General features: G+C 39.5%; 1 protein-coding gene across 2 annotated transcripts in view; it reads right to left on the bottom strand.

The window, feature by feature from the left end:
- Positions 1–24,606, bottom strand: part of med12 (mediator complex subunit 12) — a 34,366-nt gene that overhangs the window by 9,142 nt on the left and 618 nt on the right. For both annotated transcript variants that reach the window (XM_088080900.1, XM_088080899.1), the window contains exons 2-28: positions 22,993–23,097; positions 22,707–22,898; positions 20,449–20,608; positions 18,901–19,076; positions 17,554–17,664; positions 16,952–17,224; positions 16,694–16,840; positions 16,046–16,145; positions 15,817–15,953; positions 15,433–15,564; positions 13,454–13,580; positions 13,041–13,270; positions 12,871–12,930; positions 12,540–12,713; positions 11,376–11,520; positions 10,356–10,474; positions 8,990–9,133; positions 8,736–8,899; positions 7,950–8,081; positions 6,514–6,741; positions 6,262–6,406; positions 5,575–5,695; positions 4,231–4,341; positions 4,009–4,122; positions 2,534–2,670; positions 1,304–1,483; positions 843–914 (exon numbers count right to left, since the gene is read on the bottom strand). In XM_088080900.1, coding sequence (XP_087937026.1) covers positions 843–914; positions 1,304–1,483; positions 2,534–2,670; positions 4,009–4,122; positions 4,231–4,341; positions 5,575–5,695; positions 6,262–6,406; positions 6,514–6,741; positions 7,950–8,081; positions 8,736–8,899; positions 8,990–9,133; positions 10,356–10,474; positions 11,376–11,520; positions 12,540–12,713; positions 12,871–12,930; positions 13,041–13,270; positions 13,454–13,580; positions 15,433–15,564; positions 15,817–15,953; positions 16,046–16,145; positions 16,694–16,840; positions 16,952–17,224; positions 17,554–17,664; positions 18,901–19,076; positions 20,449–20,608; positions 22,707–22,898; positions 22,993–23,097 — 3,936 coding nt within the window. The remainder of the gene's footprint in view (positions 1–842; positions 915–1,303; positions 1,484–2,533; positions 2,671–4,008; positions 4,123–4,230; positions 4,342–5,574; positions 5,696–6,261; positions 6,407–6,513; positions 6,742–7,949; positions 8,082–8,735; positions 8,900–8,989; positions 9,134–10,355; positions 10,475–11,375; positions 11,521–12,539; positions 12,714–12,870; positions 12,931–13,040; positions 13,271–13,453; positions 13,581–15,432; positions 15,565–15,816; positions 15,954–16,045; positions 16,146–16,693; positions 16,841–16,951; positions 17,225–17,553; positions 17,665–18,900; positions 19,077–20,448; positions 20,609–22,706; positions 22,899–22,992; positions 23,098–24,606) is intronic.

Raw genomic sequence — 24,606 nt, 5'->3', positions numbered from 1 at the left:
AGGTGACATAGGCGAATATGAGCTATAATGGTGGGGCGAGCCCCTTATACATGGGAGTGGCCACATATGTGGGATTTCTGGGAGGTGATAGTCCATCGTTTCACAGAGGAATTGTGGATTCAGAACTTCCAGATGATCCACTCAACTTTTGAAGAGTTATGCGATGCATTAACACTTCCTGTTCCTACCAAAAACTACGTAGCCATAGCATCATGATAGAGTGAAAAAAGTGTTTCCATTGCAGTTTTTCAAAATATGCCTATTTCAAATTGCCTGGAATACCACCTCATGCGAGTGCAAAACCTTTTACGTGGTAAATGGGGGTTTTTCTGAAACTGACAGGTTTCCATTAGGTGGATTTTACATTTGCATTTCAATTTGCGCAGCTTGAGAGTTAATGAAAACTTGCCTACTGAGTTGTGTGTGTTTGAAGTTTAGGGACAAAGAGTGACGGTGGCCGTGCTCAGAGGAGAAAGGTGTCGGTGTATGTTTCAGTTTGTTCATAAACAAGACATCATAACAAAATCAGCCGCAGTAGCACGTGGGAAGAGAAGAAGACAATGGCTTTATGAAGAGTTAGTTGGAAAATACTCAAAAAAACTGAGAGGATGAGAGAGAGGGGATACAAGAGGACAGGATGTCCTGTGCAGAGACACAGCTTTCACAACAGGAAAGAGGTATGTCAGGTATCGTTCTACATCAAATTTATACAATGTAACAAAAATGCTAACCGTGGCTCAGACTTTCAGGTTTGAGAAGGCCAAAAGACAACATAGTAATTTTTCTTCCCTCTTCTTAAAAAACCCCCCCAAAACTCAGGTGCACTAAAAATAGCTACTTACATTGTTTGTGCTCTGTTTGATCATCAACTGCAGCTCCAGGGACGACTGTCTCATCGTCCATTGGTCCATGTTCTATCACACAGAAGAAAAAGACTGTTAGTAATATAATCTTTTTTTCTTTTCTATGTCAACAGCCAGTTACGAGTATGTGCAGTTCATGACACTGATGAGACATTTCTTCAATCCTTGATTTAGCCAGGAGAGGGCAGCAAAATCACACAACTGTGATTCAAGAAAGACTATTTAATGTAAGATTATATGGAGGCCATAATTATTTTTTTTTTTTTAGAGAATAATCAAATAAAGTCAAGGCCTTCCCACTCATTTTGAAAACCTACTCATGTTGAAAGTACTATCTGAACCAATAATCTTTGCTGACTAAAAAGTAGACGATTCTTTGGCACAAACAAGGCGACTGAAGTCAATTATAAACATTGTGCAAATGTCTGTGTATTCGCGACCTGTAGGATGCGTTTGATGCGCTGCCTCTGAGGGTTGTCACCATCATCGCTGTCCAGCTGGCGATGTGGATAGCAAATAAGCTGCAGCAGCCGTTGGGCCTGAATGTTTACTAGAACCGGGTCCTGGAGGGCACTGCTGTCCTCGGACAGAGACTTCAGGCAGCGCTCTCCAACCCACTCCTGCAGGTCAGGAGAGAAGAGGGGAAGAGGGGAAAAATGGCAGAGTGGGAAATATGAGGTCAACAACTTCAGTGCAAGTATCACTAACTCATGAGTCATGCAAAACAAGCTCAGCTGGGTGGGTGGCAACAACAAGGCAAGGGACATTTCTCAGAATTAGAGCTGCGCATGCCAGAGCCTCGGTGGGTAGAAAATGTGTTTGAAGTCTCTTGAGGTCTCAGAGCATGTCTAGCCCTGTGAGTTACTGCCAGCTCTCTCTGGCCTTCATATCTAAGTGGCATAAGTGACATCTGGTGCAGAAAATGATCTCATTCACGCAATCACATTATGCATCTTTGGCTTCCTGAATTTACAAGTCGCTCAGAAAAGCAAAAATAGAAAGTTCGCTCCTTCTATGTGCACTCACACAAAAGCTTTCAGACAGAAAAAACAACTTTGCTGATGACACTGAACAACGCATGCACTTATAACTCTGCATGGTATGAAGTTATTTTTCCAGATACATTGATTAGACTGTCTGAACTGTGGCTGTTGATTTTATTAGGGGATGACATTTGACATTTTGCTGATCAACTGTATCAGCATTTTACTTTATTAATCAAAGATAAAATTAATTAATAAAAAAGTATGCGTATTACACTTCAACCAACACCTGGGAAGGCAGTCTGCAATACATGCAAAGAAAGTGTTAGCGTAGGAGGAACTTTTACTTTGTAAAACCTCAGGGAGATATTTTTATTCATTCATTTCTTCATTAACTTTATAAAAAGAAGCTGCTGGGAACTTGCTGTATGTAATGTTGAAAGTTTCAGTTTTGATTAAACATTTGTTAAAGGTATTTAAACAGCAAACAAGTTTTGTGTTTAAGTTTGTTATATTCTAAACTCTAAATCTCTACAGAAATATTTTCATTTTCATTGTAAATGTATATTAGTTCAAAATATAAGGTCTCATTAACTACTAATAATTGGTAATGGCCCTGAAAGACCAATATCGGTCGATCCCTGGATTTAATAGCTTTCACATCATTCAAACTGTTCAGATCCTCACCTGCTGGCAGATCGTCTTCAGAACATACTTTGCATATACATCCAAGCTGGCCGTTTCTATGGAGACATTGCGCCCCTCAGATATGTCGTCCAGGCCAGCAGGGTGTGACAGTCCTGAGCCTCTTAGCTCAGCATCACCTGAAACAACACAGAGAGACCAGTGAAACCAACCAGTGCAACCAGTAAAATCAGTGATCCCAGACATGAGGCAGCCGAAACTAACATGAAGCAGAACCTGGCAAACAGGACTGCAACAATGTGTGTATTTGTGTAGAACTGTCATGTTACAGGCGGCACGGTTCTGTGCACGTAGAATACACAGTATGCAGACTGTTGCACGTAATGTGGCAACATAGTTCACAAGCACGGAAACTTTTAGCTGTACGCCGTTAGCAACAGGTGCTGATCAGTGTGTGTGTCAGTCACAGCAGGGCAAGCACAAATGAAATGCCAGAAGTGGAGGACCTGCCTGTGGGTTCCCTTTTAGCTACAACAGCAATGGAGAGAGAGTTGTGCATAAGATGAGGACATTGTGTTGGCGTTGCTCTGTCGTTATTTTACATGTTAATGAAAACATATCCAAAATGCTAACACACATTCAACTGCGTCAACCAGATGTGATCACCTGGTAGGGCTGCACAATATGCATAAAATGTAAAAACTTAAATAAAATGATGATGATGTGATTTTGAAGTCATTTTTCTGGAGTTTGTACCAAACAAGCATGTTCCTCTGCATCTGGAGTATGATTTGAAACATCTCTTTGAGCACAACAATATTTTATTTGTAAGACAGAGTTTACCTTTTATTGAAAAAGCACCACTCCTGAAATGTGCATATTGCACTTGGCAATATTACAATTTCAGTAACATTTTGATTAACTGTGCAGTTCTAGCAACAGCCCTTCTCTTTATCCCCGCTGCTTTCAAGCAGCCTGTAGATGCAAAACATCGCAGGATAAAATTATTACTGAAGGCATTTACATTGGCATATAGCCACGGTGGAACTAACTGAAACACTCCTCATGCAAAGTTTTATTTTCATCTTTCTATTTTCAGTTTCATAGCATAAGAGTTGCTTTTCAGTTTTATGGCCTGTTGTGACCTGTTGCCTTTTGGTAAAGCGTTTGATCAATGTTGGCACAGAAAAACACAAGAATGTTTGAAATGCTCCTGATTTTTATAATTAAAATAATTTACCAAATTTGACTGCGGAAAAAATGTTACTACAATCCACAGCAGAAGGATCTTGTCTGACTTAAACAACTGTCTGAGCAAAATAACTGGAAAAAAACAGAACGTTGTGAGACTGGGCTTTTCTTCCAAAATCATGCTGAAGTGTGAGTTTTCAGTATTGTTACACCCCTACAGGCAAACTATACTAACCTCAACCAGATTGTCATTTTTAAACATTTTTTTTATATGACAGGTTTTGACTTTACACTTATAGATATAACAACACTGCAAAGATTCTTACCCAGCATAAAGACAGCTTTGAGGACAGCGAACACTGCTCCAACAACTATACTGTTCTGAGAGGCAGCAAGAAGGTGGCGATCGCAAGACGACCGGATACCAACAGAGGATTTATCTGCAAAGTCAAAACACCAGTGTAAGACGATAAGTCACAATTTTGACTATCGGGTGCAAACAGAAATGTGCTGATATAATGGCGACAGGTTTCTGAATGTGGTATTACCTGACTTCACACCGTCTTGGGGGACGGGGTTGCGCTGCGGCGTCTTGAAAAGGTGCAACAGAATCCTGCAGGTGAGTCTGGCTCCCGGCTCAGAGTCTTGCTCACTGCAGGCTGAAGGTAAGTTCAGACACGTGAGAGTTTAGTCTCTTTACGTCACATAAACTTCATAATTCACACATCAAAATAACTCGTCTACATTTAGACCCTTCTCATCAGTCAAGATGAGGTGTAATTTTTACAGAGTTGCTGTCGTGAAAGAGGCAGTGAGAACAAAGTGTTTATCATGTGCGAGAGCTGTATTTTGGCACCTCTTGTTGTGTTAACATAAGCCAAACCCAACCAAGCAGCAGAGCTGAATGGGGCTTTGTCTTAGAGCCGGGAGAAAAAAGATGAACGGGGGGAGAGGAAGGCACTTCTCTGGCAAGTGCACAAAATGCAGCGAGGCTTCATGGATCCAGATCACATACGCTGTGTTAACTCTCCTCTCTTATAGAAGTAATGTATTATACGGCCTGGTGCTGCTTTCAACAAGACAAGCTGCAAAGCACCACTCACTCATTAATATAAAGCATAATGACTGATGTAGGGCTCCTAACAGACATCGATATGCAAGGTTAGGGACAATTTTGGCACAATGTTTATTGTAGAATAATGTAAATATTGTAAAAAAACTTCCCATGTCTTCACATTTTTAAGACTTTTAAAGATTGTTTTAAGTCATCCTGATAGCAATTAAGACCTTACATTTTGATTTATGATTTCAATGCATTGAAAGACTGCTTAAGGATTTGCAGGAAACCCTGTGACGGTTGTGAGATTATATATGGAAGCTTAGAAAGGGGATGACATGGAGGACATGGTGAAGCTGTAACACAGATTTAAGTTTTAGAATGGGCAGAGTTTAAAGGGTGATTTAAAGCAGTAATTCATACCAAGGGTAAAATAAAGTGGCTCAACTAACTTATAAAAATGATATCATGACTTGGTGAAGAAATATATCCAGATAAATACACATGTTGAGTGGTGGATTAATGATTGGAATTGTTTGCTGAAAGTAAAATGGTGAAAAATCAGCAAAAACAATTCTAGATATTATGCTGAAATAGTTAAAAGTAATGAGCAAATGCCTGAAATAAAGTATTTTGTTTGTGTTTTTGCATTTTATTAAATGTGTGTGCACATTTGTACGAATGGAGTAGGTCTCAATTCAAATTAACAAATTTGAAATATGCTGAGAGGTGTCAGCCGGTTACATCAGCATTGTATAAAAAAAACAAAAAAAGCAGCACTAATTTCACAACACATACATTTCAAGCGGGATGTCTGATATTAAATCATTCTTACCTGCATTGAGGAGAGAGGGAATGGCCACACAGCGAACCAGGTCTTCTAGGAGCAGGCACTGTCTAGCAATGAGGATGGCTACGAAGGTTGCCAGGGAATCATGGAAGGACAAATCGCTAACCTGAAGGATGTGAGTACAGAGATCAGTTTTATTTCATAATGCTGAGAGATGAGAAAATTATAACGTAACCAGAAAACTATTAAATATTAAGATGAAAGGCAGACATATTGTAAAAGTAAAACACATATTTAGCCGACATTGTTATTGAAAATGACTTACGAAAACACAACAGAATGGATTACCTATTCTATATGACTTTAAAAAGAATTCGAAGAAAAACAGCAGGAATACTGTGTTTATTTAGCCAGCAAGACAGATCTCTTGTATTCACTGTATGTACCATGTGTAATAACCTTAAATCATCCCATGACCCTTATATTTGTCTGTTTTTTTCCTGTTTGTTCTGCTCTTAATCTCTTTTTTGCTTTTCTGCTTATTGTCCCTGTAATCTAAAAAAGTGTTCATAAAAAGGAAGTATTAAAAAAAAATGAAATGCAACAGAACTGAAATCCTTCAACCAGTGTTTACAAACAAATAGGTGCTATAATTACTCCTATTGCGGGACTGCTATAAAGCCCTAGCATCGGCTTTGAATCTTGTTCAAGAGTTACAAAACCACAACTTACATCTACGTTACAAAGCAAATCATTGAAGCCACAGTTGCCATTGTTAGAGGAGCAGCAGAGAGCCTTGAGGATGCCGAGCCACTCGGCACTCAGTGAGCGACAATACGCCGTCAGCTCCGCGCACAGGATCCCAATGTCGTTCACCCTAAGAGCACATCACATTATGTGAAACAAGAGTCAATTAAATAGTAAAAAACTGAACCATACAGAGCCATAAACACATGAAACTTCATCATAACAAGAGTATCAAACCTCTCAGGGTCTCTGTGGTCCACACACACATCCATGAGCACATTGCAGACGAAGCTATAGCGGTTGGCTGGGCTGTCGTTGAGGATCTTGCCCACCATGGAGTGATTGAAGTTGTGGGCTGAAGGGTTGGCGATGGCCTCCATCATGAACACAGGATCCCAGAGCATGTTGGAGTCTGAAGGGTCGATGTTGCAGTAGATGGAGTTTTTCACTTTGGAGCAGAACTCACTGAAGGGAACACAAAGGAGAGAATGAGAGCTCATGATGTCGCTGCTGATAACTAAAAAGAAACAATAAATAAAGTGAAACACGGGCAACATATAGTGACGTTGATGTACTGCATACAGACGCTCAATTGTCTTGACTGATAAAAGCAAGTTAAAGGTAAAATAATATATAGTGTACATAAATGTGAGGATTCTGTTTGAGTGTCTTTCCCTGTTTGACATATTGCCTTCTCCAAAAAAGACTTGAGGGAGCTATATATGTATTTTTGCTAAAGGAGACCCAATATTTTTTTCCTTATTTTCTGTCAACAATGTTAGATGCTTATAATAAACGTGGCCAAAGTTTCAAATAATGTTAAGCTGTCGTATTTGGTTTCTTTATATGGCCATCTGCTCCAGGCTAATACAAGTGTTTACATTACATACACTGCTACATGTAGCCACATGCTAGCAGCAGAGAAACATGTTATATTGGTGCTGGTTCAGATATTGATTTGGGAGCTTTTATGGGTGATTTTTCGAGGTAGAAAGTGCAGCTATTCCCTGTTATGGTCATCCCCTGCTGCAAAGAGGGTGCAGATGCCGAGATAAAAAAGGCATGTTTTTCCAATTGATCAGGCAATTGTGTCTGAAATTTACTTGCCTAAAGCTAAATTTTATTTCCCCCTAGATAAACGTTTCATGTATTAGTGGTTATCAAATAACAGGACTTTGATGCACCTTTGAAAGAACTAGCCAGTTTTATCCACCTTGCTCTCAAACTTGCAGCATAGTTGAAGTTTCACACACATCCTCTAATGCAACCAAACTAAGCTCCTGTTTCCAGTTTTCTTGAAATGCTCGTCTGAACTTCAGCTCATAAACTTTGTCTATTTTTTTTTTAAATTATTTTTTAGGCTTTTTGCCTTTCTTATTTGATAGGAAAATGTAAGAGTGAAAGGGGGAGAGAGAGGGGATGACATGCAGCAAAGCTACTGGGCGCTCCTCATAAACTTTATCTTTATCCGCCACCTTTCCTCACGTCCCTGTTTAGTATTGAGCATGTGTGACTGTCAACAGACATGATAAGGAAGCAATTGGATACATCTATCATCAGGTCCAGAGCTCCAGAAAAAAAAAAACCTTGTGCTTAAGTCTTTTTTACCACTTGCCCAATATAATAAAAGAATAAAATAAAAAATAATTTTGGGCGTTAAGCTTTATCTTTACCTGAAGATCTCGCCAAACTTGTTCTTGAGGTGACTGCAGGAGGTGTAGAGGTCGTACAGGTAGGCCAAGATGCAGCGCTCAGCAGAGGAACAGTCTGCCGGGTTTACACCCGATTTCACTACGATGCGTAACCTGAGAACACATTCACACACGTTTGAACATAAACTCCCTTCAGCTGCATGCTTTAAAGGCAAAGTCTGACGTTTTGGGAAACACTCATGTCTGTACGCTGCATGTGGAGCTAAAGCCAACAGGCAGCTAACTTAGCTTAGCATAAAGACTGTCGACTACTTTTAAATTTAATTCCTTTTAGGTTAGGCTTATATAAGCTTTCTTTATCTTTAACACTTGAGGCATTTAGTTAATGCTTTAATCCAAAACGACTTTCAAGTGCAGCAGCAGAATCAGCTAAAATTCCCACTTTACCAGCATCACAAACAACTGCTAGCTGTAGCTGTTTAGGAACTAAGTGCCCTGTCAGCAATGCTGTGACAATAAAAATCCGAATTAAAGGCGATCGAATGAGACTCAGAGAGAGCAAACCACCAGCAATTCTTTAATTTGCCGTTACAACCCAATACTGGCTATTTACTACTTTAATTAGAAGTTTGAGTCATTTTTCTGCACTGGTAAACATCCCTTCAGGGCTGGAATTCAATATCTGTTCATTTCACAGCAAAGACTAAAATTGTACCAGTCCAAAAATTGGCTCCACCAATTAAAATCTAAGCATGACTTTGTGAATATATTTTTGAGATGTTAGGGTGTAGTTTGTAAGTGACTTACCCATCAAAAACTTGTGCCGTCTGCTCCGGGTTTAGAATGAGGCAGGAGTGGTACCTCCTCAGCACAGCCACGATGCACAGACACAGGCTGGTGGTGTAGCTGCCCACCAGGCTCGACGACTTCAGCAGCAGCTCGGCTTCCACCAGACTCAACTCATTCAGAAGCTACAAAAACAACCGCAGACAACGCATTCTTATTAACAATGAAGAATAAAGACGTGTATCCTTGTTAAATGACATTAGCGATGACGATACCTGAATAGCAAAGTCTATGAGGCCACTAATGTTGAGGGAGTACTCCATGAGGTCAAAGATGAACTGAATGTGCTGGACGAGAGGCAGGTGATACGACATCCCTAAGGCAAAGCTGGTGATTTGTTCCAGCACATTTCTGGACACCTGTGCACAAACAAAATATCATTAGCACGCAGAAAAAAAACAAACATTTACAGCAATATTTACAGCCTGACACCAGGCTGCAACACAACAATATGCTGCCATTCAGCAGAGCTCCCACACCGACAATCTGCATTTAAAAAAACAGCAGAAACATTCAAGCAATGCCAAAATATTTTGTCAGCTGCCGGAAATGATGTTGTTTGAGAGAGACAAACGGGACAAATGAAGGCAAAAAATCTAAACAAAAAGGAATTTAAACCATTCAAACTTCATTTTGCAGCCATAAAGCTGGGAACAAAATTCTTTCAGCTCTTACTCTGTTAACCCAGATAACAGATGAAACATCTTCTCCATTAACTGATAAATTCAAGAGCACATGGAGTTCAAATAATATTCTTTTTTATGCTAAACAGGTTTACTTAATTTTTGGGATTTAGTTACCAACAAACTAATGAATTAAATACTTTAAAACCTGAGCAAAAGCTGCGCTGCCAGAGAGGAGCATCTTGTTGCTCCTGTGCTTTTTGCATGTATTTAAATAAGGTAATGCATGAACATTTGGTGCAAAATTGTCCGCTTCTTATGCAAATGAGTCTTGCTGCGAAAAACAGTCCCATTAACAAAGATCAGAGCAGTAGCTAATATAACCATCTTCTGGATGTAGCTTCATATTTAACAGGAGGATATGAGAGGGGCATAGATCCTCTCATCTACATCTCTTCCAGAAAGCAAATAAAGTTGTCCTTCATAAAAAAAAACAAACAAACAATAAAGCAACAAAACAGGGCAACTCTTTTAAATCTGTATTGCGGCGACTTGACCCTGAGACTGATGTTAGCTAGAATTAAAGGCACTTTAAAATGCAAATGAAGTTGTACACTATTTCTAATCACAGTGTTTCACATCTTATTACTGACAGTATTGAATTTAGGATCAACAACATTCTTCATTAACTCTTCTTCTGAGAAATCTAAATCCATTATGTTCTGCTGCATTTTTAAGTGAGTCACCTGAGTGCCTTCAAATTATATTCAGACATCTCTCAAGAGAACTCAAAATATATTCAAATCACATTTACATTCAAATGAGTCACCTTGGGAGGTCTTCTGTTTTAGGCTGCTCAACTTATTTGCATTAATAAACCCTGCGGCTGCTCCCCAAATAATGAACTTATCCCTGCACACTCTGAAACACGAGACTGAGGGAGGTTTCCCGCTCTGACCTGGGAGGTGACTTGGTGCTGGTCAAAGTGGGAGAGGTGCTGGAATTTGGAGAAGATGTCTTCTGCAGTGGGAAAGGCCTCCGGCTTACTCCTCTTCCTCTTTTGTCCTTCCTCCCCTCCTGTGTGAAAGAGAGGAGGATAAAAAATAAGAGAAAGCAGCAACTTATAACTGGTCAGTGGTGTTCTTTCCATTCTGCTGAACAAGCCAGCCGTGAAATCGAGTTAAGCCAATGGTCTGTTATCTTATTTCCAGCCTCCTTCCATTTGAAGCTTCAGTGCAAAAGACACCACCGTAAAGGTACTTTAAAAAAAAAGGAAAACGGTGCTTTTCATGTAAGAGAAACATCAGCTGTGAGCTGAAGGTCATCATCAGCTCACAAGAATGTGATATGGTGACACAAAACACTCCAATCTATGCAATTATAACTCTGAAAACCTTAAATCACCTTAATAAGGTCACATGTATCAGAGATAAAGTGGCTGTGAACAGATGAGGGCCGTTAGCATAGAAATTGGGTGGAAAGAAGATTGAGTGATGCAATCCCCCCGAGGGGTCGATAAAGAAAGAAAAAAAGCTAGTTCTTTTAAGAAGGGCAGAGGAAAGGGAATACACATGAAATGTATTCAAAGAGAAAGAGTTATTAGGATGATAACAGCTGGAATGGCCACAGTGGGACATCCCGCATGTGAATGATGTTTTACAAACATCCAAGCATGATAAAGGTCCTGCGTTCTAAACTGCTGTCTGGCAAAATGTTATCTTTCATGTGATAGACATGGATTTTTCAGTCAGTAAACTGGGTGACACATATCAAACCCTCAGAGCAATTTCTGTGACAACATTTTCATCATTAAAGATGAAAAGTAGGTGAAATGAAACTAAAATGTAATCTTAAATGGCAGTTTGCTGCCAGATAAACTGCATCCCAACAGCTGAGGTAATGTAAAACATAAGTAAATGGGAGGAACGGGACATTAAGCTATCAGTCAAAAGCTGATAAAATTGAGGAACACATTTACCTGTTTCTGCTGTGCTTTTGCGGTTCAGCACCTTCAAGATGTCTTTGGTTATTTTCTTGATGGTGTGTCGCGCCTCATCTCTCAGTTTGCCCACACCATACAGGACCACTAACCGCTGGTTGCACTCGTGGCTGGCGCTCTCCTCCTAATAGCAATGACAAAAAGTAAAAAAAAGATCCTCGTAAACTGGATGCTGCTGATAACCTGAGCAGCACAGCAAGACTAACAATCTGGGCCGCACAGATGTGACGAGGTCTCTCAACTCCCTCCTCTAACTTTTGAGAAATTTTGAGTTCTGGGTTTTCAAAAGCAATAACTAAAACAAGAAAAACAAAAACAAATTGGAGATTTTAATCAGCATAAGTATGCTTCACCACTCAGTCCATACAGAACTTGGCAAAAAAAAGTCTACAGCAGGAACTGAATTTGTCCCACTGGATTTTTTTTGCACTTTTTGACTTCTCATTTTATTTTGTCGATGCATACATGTTGTGCTTTTTTTGTCTGGTTTAATAAAAATACTATCAATCATATGGAGTGGGAATGCAAACAATCTTTTTTTTAATTGCCAATCCATCGGCCCACTTTTTTCTTCATTTATCAAATGTGTTGTTTCTATAATATGTGAGAAAAAAAAGCCCATTGTAATTTAAAAATGCACCAGGTGGTGTCTTCAATTTCTTTTTTTCCCCACAATCAACAACCCCAAAACCCTAAATATTCAGTTTATTATTACATAAAATGTAGTTATTGAATTATCTAACAAAAAATAAATGTTATTTAGAGATTTTTCAACAAAGAAAAAATCATTTTTCTCATGTCTTAGCTTTTTTAAGACAAATGAAAGATTAATTTAAGTCATTTCAATACCAATTCAGGCCTTATTTTTTGATTAATGAAATCAATGCCTTTTAAGGCTTTTCAGGGATCTGCAGGAACCTTCTGCCCAGAAAACTACTCTTCTGGGTCGTGATCATGCACATTTAGTGTACACAAGCTGTTACCTGGCCTGTGCATTAAGAAAAATAGTAGCATATCTGTTTTGTGAAAGTGATGTGTGACAGACTGAAAAACATTGCTGATATGCCTCCTGTGTGGACAAGCTGTAAGCAAATCCATTCATATAAACTCACTTTTAAAATGCCAAATTGTGAGCACTCTTACCTGAGGAATGGGGAAGTGAGTGGCATACTGAATGTGGCGAGGCTGCTCATACAGTTGAGGGAAGGCGGGGTCCATGCCCTTGTCCTTACAGCCGGCCTTGCTGTCCTGCTCCGGAGCCGGCTTCTCAGGAGAGGGGCTCCCCTTCGACTCGCAGTGCATCGGAGGAGAGAACATCTGCAAGGCCAATTAAATGACAAGTGCACATGTGGAATTCCAAATTTTCAAAAAGTTGATTTTAAACAAAACATGAAAATATCTCTTGATATGCATGCACCATGGAAGTATATGAAATATAAAAAGTGAAATATAAAGTATGAAATGTTGTTTATACCTCATCAAAATTAGCACTGGAATTGTGATCGATTTCCATGGACTCCGACAGACCGGTATCCTGTTGAACAAATCAATAACCTCATGTTACCCTTTTACACCACGCTGCTACTTTGTACTGCTGCTCAAATGAGTCATCACACTCCACAACAACAGATGCCTCCAACATGCCTCCATCTTGACACTGCTGCCTGCATCCTGCTCCTTGCGCTCTGACTCATCAGAAGGCTCGTCACTGGGGGAGCGCGGGCGCGGCAGGTGGGAGTCAGAAGCCAGGTCACCACGGGAAATGAGCGTGCACATGTAGATGTTGTGGGAAAAGACATCGTGACGGATGAGCTCGCAGAAGAGCAGGACCAGGTTGGAGAACTCCACTCGCTCACTTTCGTTCCCTGGCTCCGCTGCGGAGGGGAAGAGGAGATTTGAATTATTGAATACCAGGTTTCACTTGCCAAATCATTTATAATACATTTGCAATGGGTTATGAAATAAGAGGTTAAGACAAAAAGGATATAAAGTTCTTTCAATATCAGATCAAGACTGATACATTTAAGAATCACAGCTACAGAAAAAAAAAGACTCACTGAGTGTGGGGGCCTGAGTGTCGAGGAACTGCAGCAGCACATCCTGAAAGACTGGTAGTGTGGCAGCTGACAGGGAGCCGGATGACACAGACCCTTTCTCATCTACCACCTCCGACTCACCACACCTCTGCAAACACACACACACCACACAGACAACAAACCACAAACAGTCTATGAGTGCTAAACGTTAAAAAAAAAAACTGTTTACAAGCTTTCATCGGATTTGGTTTTAGCATTTATTTGCACTGTTGGAGGGTGTATTGATGGCATCCCAGCAGGAATTTATACTGTAGAAACTGACACGTGGAGGCAAGAAAACTAAGTCATGGATATTAGATTGTTAATGTCAGAATAAAAGAATAATTTTACTAACTAAACCACAGGTTTCATGCATATAGTGGTCTGCTGATACATAGCCCCGTGCAGACTCTTCTCAAAGGCTGATGTTCAGGGCTAAAGTCAAGTCCACTTTAGTTGATTGCGACACTATCCCACTTTTAAACATGTAATCTTTTCACTACTACGTGTGTGTTCAGAGCTGTAGCCCCCCCTGAGGACACCAAGGCCATGTCTCCAGGTTTACAACACTTAATGCACGTGGTTATTTGTAGAGTTGGGACCAACCAGATCCAATATCAGTATCCGATTCTGATACTGACATAATTCACTCATCTGATATCAGACTGATGTCCTCCACATACTGATACAGATTTCATAGTCTGATGTCGGTTACCACACATAGATCTCTTGCACTTCACTAGCGGAGTGCTTGTTTGTTTGTCTGTATGCCAGGAGCTCAGTGAGTCCTAAAATCCAAGCGAGTACGCAGGTGGACAGTCGCCTACGACACACACCCAACTCAAATGAACAATGGCTCATCTATTTCTTTTAAATTGAAGTTAAAACATGTAAAGACTGTCCCTCCAGCTGTGTTGGGACTAATCATAGTTTAAATGAGCGTGGAAAATGTCCATGGCCATTTTGGGGCAGCGGCAAAGAAACTTGTTAGCTACACTAGCGTGTAGCAAGTGGCAGCTCCGAGTGTAGAGCACGTTTGGGTCGAGGAGAGTACGACTCCAGAGCCCATAATAATCACAATACTACCTTTTCTCACTGAAGGTCCTCTAACGTTAATTCACGCAAATAAAGCCTGCTGTTTGTTTCATCACAGCGACTGTGTTTCAGGTCTTTAAACAGACTGGGAGAGACAATAACGATTCAATCAAACGCTCTGCATGTAACCAATGCAATCACTCAACACTTACTTATTTGACAGGGTTGTTTGAGACTGTAGATATATATTTAGCAACACAATTTCAAATATTCACAAGGATTTGCCAGTTTGCCATTACACTTTTTGAAATGCTCTTATAACTTTTCAAGTCATGTATATAAATATTCTTACTAGAAGATAATATGGTATTGCTGTGCACTTGATTTGTTTGGTTATGCCACAGTCATTTGCACCTGTTTGTGTGTGAAGTCTAACTTACAGATCAAATAAATTGCTTTGAAATACATTCAAATTTAACTATGGTATCAGTATTGACAAATTCAGATAGTGATATCAGAAGTGAAAAAAGTGGATTAATGCATCTCAACTATTTGATATTATCATAATCCAATAATATTTATATATTTTTTAAACGTAAAACCTTTGATTTGTTTTGGTAAAAATAATTTATAAGCAAATAAAACTAAAAAATGTAAAAAAAAAAAAACGTTTTTGAAACTGTACTTCCATCATGTTGGAAGATAAATGTGAGGAAATATGATCGATCCATTAAAAAAATATATATAATAGGAAAAGCAAAACATACATTGTTTTGGTGATGTTGATTTAGCGGATTAGACTCCAGAGCAGAGGAGATGTAATAGAGTTAATCACTGTTAAAACAGTTAGTTTGGAGCTGTGGTAAAAAAAGCAAGAGAGACAGAAACATGTGGCAGCAGCTCACAGAGGGCGACGTGTCTCTTACCTCTGCTTCTATTTCAGCCTGTCTCTTTTCCAGCAGCTTGGCCACCACCATGGCCCTGTGTCTGCCAGAACGCTTACAGCACACGGCCCATTCACAAAGCAAGGTCACCACCGCGTCATCATCTGGTGACATCTGGACAGAAACATGCGGTATGAGACAATGCGGCTAAAAATAACAGCTAACAGCCACATTTTATAATCTGATGAGTCAGTCAGTTACTATATGGTGTCAACTCCGAGGCACGAAAACTCACACTTTTCAATCCAACATCTGAATCCAAGAGATACTCGTAACATTATCTTCCAATGTATCATTTATATCTCAATGTTTTCTTCATGCTTTATAAATAATAAAAGCAGATCGGGAAGGGAGATCAATCTTTACCTCATGGCCATCTTTACTCTGGCCTGACCCAAATATTCGGTTGTACAGGGAATCCAGTGAGTTGTTAAAGTCAGACTTCTCAAAGCTGTGGTTGTCTAAAACCTCCAGAGTGTGCAGAACCCTCCCGATGGTGAACCCTGGAAACAGATTATAGAAATCAAACCCTGACCTTGTTTTACAAGCTGTAAACAGGTTTCTCTCTGCAGAGATAATGGAGCACTTTTCTCACCCGCTGTGGTCTCCTGACACTTGTCAAAGGACCACCTGAATTCGACTGCCTGGCCTCGCTCCTTAACTTGCTCCTCAATTTCTCGTAACTTTGTACGGACCTGTGGTTATAAGAAAACACAAAAAAAATTACCTTGACATCTTAAGCAAGCCCCCAGTACACCTTGGTGCTAAAAACAACTTTTCTTGGAATGTATTCAGCAGAAATGTAAGAAACTCTGTTTAAAAAAATGAAACATGGCAAAAACTTATGAGTTTTTTTTCTTTGAGTTAACAAAGATTTTTTTTGTGAAGCTACAGTTTCCTTGCGATGGAGAAATTAACGCTTCCCTTAAAACATAAACAGGACGAGTTTGAAACGTGCTGCGGATCTGAAGTAAAAATTTAGCACAATATGAATCAGATTTTAAAGGTTCCGTATGTGAAATCAGAGCATTGATGTCACAGTGAGTCACTCATTTTTTTTTCTCTTTCTATTTTCTATTCAAAGATAAAGTGCAGTCATATATATATGTATGTTTTGTTTACTTTCATTTTAAGCAAATCTTCGAATGTGATGGGAAAATGGGAAAACCTGTTACCCTGCGGTGCATTTCACCAAGAAAAAAAAAGCAAAAGAAAACTCTTCAGTTTGTCAGGATGCTTGTACCTGCTGTGTGAAGGCAGTATTGCCTCCTGGCATTGGTAAGCTGGACGGAGCAATGGGCAGGAGGTCCAGAGGTGAACCAGTTTTGTTTCTGCTGTCTGTTAGAGAGTAATGCCACACCAGAGCACTGGGACAACACAACACGATGCTCTGATGTGACAATGGCAAAACACAAATAATAGGGGGAAAGAAAAACAGAACAATTAGTAAGTGAAGCCTTGTTATAATTAATTATGTATCAGTCAAAATGAAGAACAATACCTGTAGCATGCAGCTGAGGCCGAACACCAGAGGCCGGTGCTGCGGGCAGATGTAGAAGTCAGTGAAAGCTGTCTGGGGCTGGTTCCCTCCTGCGGGCTGAGAGGTCGGGGTGGGGGGCAGGGCGTTGCCTTGCTGCGTCAACATGCCATGGGCTGGATGCCCTCCTGTGCCGGGGCCCATGCTCCCGTCGCTAAGCAACAGGTTGAGGCGGCGTGTGCAGAAGTAAGCCAGTCTCCGTGACAAGTAAGCCGACTGTACAAATTCCCCTGAGTACTGCAGGGACAGAGGAGAGATTCACAGCATTACCCACAGCACTCAGTGTCCATTAACATCAGGCAGCTTTGGAGACAGAAACAAAACAAGAGGCTGCGGGCCCCAGGGGGCCTCTGTCAGAAAAGGTCAACACCAAAGTGCTGTAGACCAAGGCTGGCCCATGATAAATTGTTGACAGCTGTAGACGCCCGTCATAACAGACTGTGTTCGGCTGTGTGAATGTTAAGCAGGACTGTAAGTTTCCCAAAACCAATCCATCGGTGCACGAGTGATGATGTAATGTCAAGGTAGAGATGTTTGGATGACAGTAAATGAAAAGAGGGATTTACCTGTAGTAAGAGCGGCAGGAGAAGTCTGAGAAGCTCATCTTCACCGGGTCGTACCTTCTCAAAACACTCCAACACCCACGTCAGGAACTCATGTCTGTCTAACATCCCATCCTGAACACAGAAACACAAGCGCATTTTCATATCAAGCAAGATAACAACAATAACTACGGGGTTAGATGCTAGCATTTATTCATTCATGGACCTGCACCGAGAGGGGAACCTGTGGGTGCCCCACTGGCAAACCCCAAAAAATATAATTTGCATTGGTATTTTGTCTTAATTTTATTTTCTGATTCTGTTCTAGGTGAAAAAATAACCTGCCTATTGGATCGTGTGTATTGGATGATAAGTATATTAAAATAAAATTAGAAGAATAATGATTTAATGTTTTAATCCTCTGACTGCTGATGTTTGTGTGTTGGATCTGTCTTCTCTCTCCAGCTGGAATGAGAGTCGCTTCAATCAGGTCAAACAGACACATGAGCTGTGAAAATGTGCTGCTCAGTATTATGAGAATCAAAGAAAATATTCATTTAAGTTTTGTTTCCTAAATAACCTATGTTTAAAAAAAATATTCTATCTTCGTTTCACATGTATGAAATGTCCCAAAGTGATCACTTGTGTTGCCAAACCAAATAATCTGAACAGTGCATGGTAACTATAAGATTTGCAGTTTCGGGTCAGGCTGTGGATCTTGAGCCGACGGGTTGCACAGCAGAACTAATGTTTCAAATGTGCGGGTGGCAGAGTGGGTGCAGTATTGCATGTCGTGGCTCCGGTTTTGGAGCAGTTCTTGAAAACAGGATTGGTGCAGGACTCTATCATGAATTTATTCACTGAAATACATAGTGATCATCATTTCAACTTTGAGGATTAAGGTAGGTTAAGTGCAAAGAAGCAGTGTTGGAGAACTTAATCATAAAAAGTAAGCCATTCCTAATTCCTTTATTAAATTACTCTACCCAGATGAAATGTGGTTATTTTATTTATGACTCATAGAGAACAAATCATATTATTTTGTTGTTCGGCAGATTATGTCTAGAAGAGATTTTATAGCAGATGTGCCACAAATCTCAATTTTTCCCATGAAATTTGCTGTACTTCGGTAAAAACTAATTTCAGTCTGTTTATTAAAAAAGTTTAGATCAGCTTGTTTAATAAAGCTTACAGCCTCCTCCACTGTTCTGCACTCTCTACAATATTCCAGCAAAATAGAAAGCAGACTGACCAATAGGTCAAGGAAAAAGCAGTTTCCTTGAAGGCTAAATGTTGTCACAGCGCATCAATGTCACATCATGTGATCACAGTAATATAAACTGTAACCCCAACACTGATGAGTGAACTGACCTGAAACATGAACATGGCGAGCTTCTCGTTGTATTCCCACTGCTTCATGGCCGTCTCCACATCAGCGGGGGTGGCTGGTAGGGGCGAGCTGCAGCCTTGACTGGGAAACTGTCTGTAAAACTCGGCCACCTTCTGAAGCTGCTCCCACAGGTACTTAGTGATGATCTGAGTCCATTCTACACACACAGAAACACAAACAGGTCTTAAAGCAAAAAAATCAGAAGAATTTGTGCTGTATAAACACATTAATAAATCTATAGTCTGTGCATTATCCACAGCTTGATGAGTGTAACGAATCAGGCTGGAGCTACCGGGGCACAGAAGCTAAAAAATGTAACTTACTGCAGTGAATACAATGTTAGTTTGGTCCAGAACAGAGTCACAAAATAACACTAATTATCTGACCGATCAGTGGAAGTGGTAACTAGTAACTACTTGTTTTGTACAGTAAAATTACTGTTTATTTCAAAGGAGTCTGGTGGCTATGGACAGGAGCAGCAGCAAAAAGTATGTTAGCCTCCTATAAAAGGACAAGAGGTTGACAGATTATCTGCCTGGCTGATTTTCATGGCTGATATTTGGTATTTTGTTGATTATCGTTATCTGCATTTTATTTTAATAATGGCTGATAAAATTAATTAATTAAAAAGTGTGCGTATTATACTCAACCAACACCAGGGAAGGCAGTCTGTAATACATGCAAAGAAAGTGTCAGCATGGGAGGAACTTTTACCTTGTAAAACCTCAGGGAGCTATTTTTATTCATTATTTTTTTATCTATATGTTCACAGAGCGTTCACGCATATAATGTTGAAAAGTTTAGTTTCGATTAAACATTTGTTAAAGGCATTTTTAACAAACAGTTTTGTGTTGGTGTGTTACACTCAAAATTCTAAATTTCGACAGAAATACTTTCCTTTTTATTGTAAATGCATATCGGTTCCAATTATAGATTATCAGTCTCATTAAGTACTAATAATCTTTATCAGTATCAGCATTGAAAAAACAATATTGACAGACCCCTAAAAAGGACCACCAAAAAATAGATTATTTTACCACTTTATCTTGCAGTCAAACAGCCTTTTCCTGTGGGGAACTGAAGTCGTTCTCTGTGCTCTCTTCAAAGCCAGCACACTTCATTGACCGAAACAGTAATTTACTGCACAGCACATGGAAGTTGCTGCTCTGCTGCTCACTCGATTGTTTTGTTTGTCTGTTATTGCAACAAACTAACACGGCGTCCACAGCAAGGTATAGGTTTAATATGTAGCTGCTACATCATGCAGAAACTTGTCATGTCACATGAAGAAAAGTTTTGAGAAAGATTTGGCATAATAGCACCTTGATGCTAAAACATACACAATTCAACCAGAAATTAGGAAGCAGGAGGAAAGCAGAATGTTATGAAAAGCTCAGAAAAAAATAACAGTGCTTCCTTTATGTTATCTTTAATCAAAAAAGCTCATGAAACATGACTCAAAACAGCACAAACAGCAAAAAACAAACAGACAGCTGCTTTACCAACAAATACCAATATCACTTGCTTACCTATACAGGGATCAATCACATGCCTCTTCTTCACTTTAGTTTCTGTGATGGCTGCATGATACGCACAGGTCATCTTAATCATCCACGCTGAGCGCATGACAGGGACTGAGTACTTGGCCAAGTATCCAAAAACCTCCTCTTTTTTGCTAAAGATTGGAACCTATGACAAAGACATTTCACATGCATCAGTGATGTTGAGGGACACAGTGCAAACACACCAAGAACATTTCAGATAACAGCCCAAATGGCAACATAAGAACTCTGACAGAAAAAAGGTCAATTTATTAAAATGTTTTTATTGGTATAACAACAGCAGTGCTTTTTCTAAACAGTTCTGCCAAAAATGCTAAATAAAGATAAATCATATACATTGGGCTTACACATTACTGCTAACTTTATGTAAATACAGACTTCAGAGGTTCTTTGCAATAAAATAAACAGTTTAGATGGATGACATTTCCTTTTCAACACTGCCTGTTCTGTGCTGGAAATGAATGTCCTGGAGGCATTGCATGTATAAAGTCCACAATTTAAATTAAATACATCTGCAAATGTTCCTCCTGATGTTACTTCTTCTGTGGTCTCCATGAAGTGGCAGAGCAGAAATCTGGAAGTTGTGCACTCCTGAAAAAGTGATCCATCAAAGTCATTATAACCACATAAAGAAAACATTGTTAATTAAAGTGAAAAACAATTAAATGTGTATGTACCAATGCAAGCAGGAATAAAAGAAAATATATAACAAATTACATTGTTATTGTAAACCATAAAGAGGTTTCATACATTTATGAATAGAAAGCTCACCTTTAATTTAACCTGATGTGTTCAATATTCAACATCAATTTGCTGCCACTTGTAGGAGCACTTACAGAGAAAATAATTTGTTGTGAGAAAATACAAAAAAACACCCCCAGACAATCTATAAATAATAGATTTCCAAGTTTTAAAAACAGCACACGGCAATAAAACCTGTTTGCACTAACAAACAATGGCATTCATTGTGTTTTTGGGTCAATACACCCAAACAAGACAAACAATAGACTTGTTTTAAACAGAAGCATCAATTTGGCTGTTTTAATGAGGAAATAAAAAACACAGCATTTGCTTACCTTTTCTGAATTGGTTTGTGATGCTGAATTGAATCGTCCGGGGGAGTTCTGCACAGTTTGGGGACTTGTTTTTTCTCACTGTGGCCATTCGTTCTCTTCTTGGCTTTCACAGAACCAGCACGTAAATTTCTCCACGCTGTGATATACACATCAGTATCCTCCACACCTGATCTGTTATCTACTTCTGTCCAGGCTGTCCTGGCAGAAAACGTCTATTGAGCCAAACCACAATAAAGGAAGCTAAATTTGTGGGCTGATGTCGCAAAACTATGCAGTGTTCCAACTACTAACATAGAAATGCAGCAATATCGGCATTCTATGAGAATTCAGCAATATCATCTTAAAAAACCCAAGTACAGCAACACTAGCAGCCCTGTGGGGTTGTAATGACCGTTGGAAAGCGTCGTTGCCATGACGGGTTGTGCTTGTCCTGCAATGGTATTTGGGTGGGCGGCGCATTATCAATGTTATTTACTTGACCAGCCAGTGGTTTTATTGTTTTGGTTCATAATTGCATATTTACTGTAGCAACAGTTAGGAGTGGTAACATGTAGCAGTGTATTCAGCATGCAAATGTTAAACATGCAAGTGTGTTATCATGAAATAAATCTTATTTTAACGGTCACCTCATGAGAGACAAAACTTAAAAGTCTATTTTTATTCATATTTGTCAGACTAGACAATAAAAATTTGTATCTTATCAGTACTGGTCAGTGTGGGTGGGAAAATGACTGAAGACTTGTGCAAGCAATATACTGTTAATCATATAGCTGTAATAACAAAAACCTTTTTTTATGTAAGTACTTGAGCAAAGTTAAGTTCTTAAATTTTGGGAAGATGTCATTTCCTTTCTTGTGGACATGACTGAACAACAGCTTAAAACTTTTATACCCGTCCTTTGCAAATGTAAGTATGAAAATAGCGGAAATCAGCAGAAGTAAACATGAAAACAATAAAAATTATAATACTAACAATGAAAAAAAAAACATATAGAGGAGATTAATCTGCAGAGAATTGCATTACTTAACCAGCCAGAGGGTGAGGCCAGTGTAGTACAAAGTAGATGACTTCTACAACAATTACACTGCCAACATAAACAAAACCTCATCCAGCAAAGACGGCTTTAATAGACTCACACAAGGGTCTTACCTTTTTAGCCAGCTGTGTCAAAGGTTTAGTCCCCGCTAAATCCGTGAACCAATTATTGATGGAGCTCTGTGACCTCGCTGTGACAAGCCAGAAATTATCCTTCTGGTTGACCTGCGGCTTACGTTTCCCTGTGTCTGGAAACGTGTTGTATCGCAGCTTCTCTGCAATGATGCTGCTGAAGTTTGAACTGATCTGTAAAGCATGGAGGGAAACATGTATGACGGCCAAATCAATCGCATACAAAATATACAACAACAGGCATGCAAGGTAGAACTTGAGTCCTTACCTTTGAAGGGTTGAAGTTGACATTTTTGGCACTGCCATGTTCATCACCTGACACAGCTGGTTGGTTATTAAATCCTTGTTTCACATTTAGTGCAGTCAACTCATCCTAAAAAGAACAAACATTTCAGTGCATATGTACATAAAATTAAAAAAAAAAACATACGCACATGCAAAGTGCTGATTTACAATATTACATTCCAAGTTCAAAAAAGTTGGGATGCTGTGTAAAATGTAAACAAAACAGAATGCAATGATTTACAAATACTTTGACCTTTTTTAATTAAATACAGCCCAAAGACAAGATATCTAATGTTCAATTCCTAAAGTGTATTACACTTGTACACTTGTACACTTGTTCTAGATTTGACACCTACAACTTGTTCCAAAAAAACTGGGGCGGGGGCAAGTTTACCTCTAATTTACACGACCTTTTCTTTTAACAACACTTATTTAGCATTTGGGAACTGAGGACACAAATTGTTGAAGTTTGGAAAGTGAAATTCTTTCCCATTCTTGCCTGAAATGTGACTTCAGTTCCTCAACAGTTAAGGGTCTCCATTGCTTCATACTGTGCTTCATAATGCGCCACTAATTTTCAATAGGAAACAGGTCTGGACTGGGGGCAGGCCGGTCTAGTACCTGCACACTTTTAATATGAAGCCAGATGTTGTAACATGCAGAATAAGGGTCTGCATTGTGTTGCTGGAAAAAGGTATCAACTAGATGGCATTGAATGTTGCTCCAAAACCTGTATGTACCTGCCAGCATTGATGGTGCCCATTATGCCAGTCATGTCCAAAGTCTAGCCCAGGGACTAATTGTGGCCCTCAGCTTGTCTTTCAAAATATAGTATATGATTAACACAATATTGGATAATCAAGCAAGATCACAGGCTCGTAATTTCACTCACCTAATGGCAGGATAATCACACAGTTTGTAGCCATGCTCCAAGTAGAAACTAACATGTTTGCATAAACAGATGGTAAACAAGCTAAAAACCAGATATTTCATGCAAAGTAGCAGACATGGCCACGGCAAAAAAGCATGAAGTCGAAATAAAGGAGCAGTGGAAAGTTGAACACTTTTTCACCTCTGTGTTTGAGTCCTTTGTATGTGATCTGTATATATTACCCATATGATGCCTGCCAGAAGCCACTGGCCCCCAGGTATTCACACATTATCCAATCTGACTCCTATTAAAAAAGTTTGGACATCCCTGCATGATAGCATGGGAAATAACTCACCTCTATACCATCGCACGTGCTGGCTTTTTGAACTGTATTTGATTGAATACAGATCAAAACAAATTTGCAAATCATTGCATTCTGTTTTATTTACGTTTTATGAAGCGTCCCATTTTTTTTTTTGGAATTGGGGTTGTAACATAAATTTATGATCCCTTCAGCCAGTTGTAATTTGAGAAAATTAGCACATGCATGTGATTTGGCTTGCTGACAGCAGAAAATTTAACATAATGATGTGTACTTAAGTCATTATTGAGATATTTGCAGCAGCGCTGACACGGAGGTAAAGCAGTCAGTCTTCCATCTACATCAACAGATTATCTTAGGTTAATAATAGATCAGGAGCCTGCAGCTCAGCCCTGCTAGGCCAA

The sequence above is a fragment of the Plectropomus leopardus genome, chromosome 8, assembly GCF_026936395.1.
Source record: "Plectropomus leopardus strain MGB_pleo_1.0 chromosome 8, ASM2693639v1, whole genome shotgun sequence".
NCBI classification, from domain to species: domain Eukaryota; kingdom Metazoa; phylum Chordata; class Actinopteri; order Perciformes; family Serranidae; genus Plectropomus; species Plectropomus leopardus.
The sequence above is the reverse complement of the archived record's forward strand: the minus strand, read 5'-3'. Positions and strand labels throughout refer to the sequence as shown.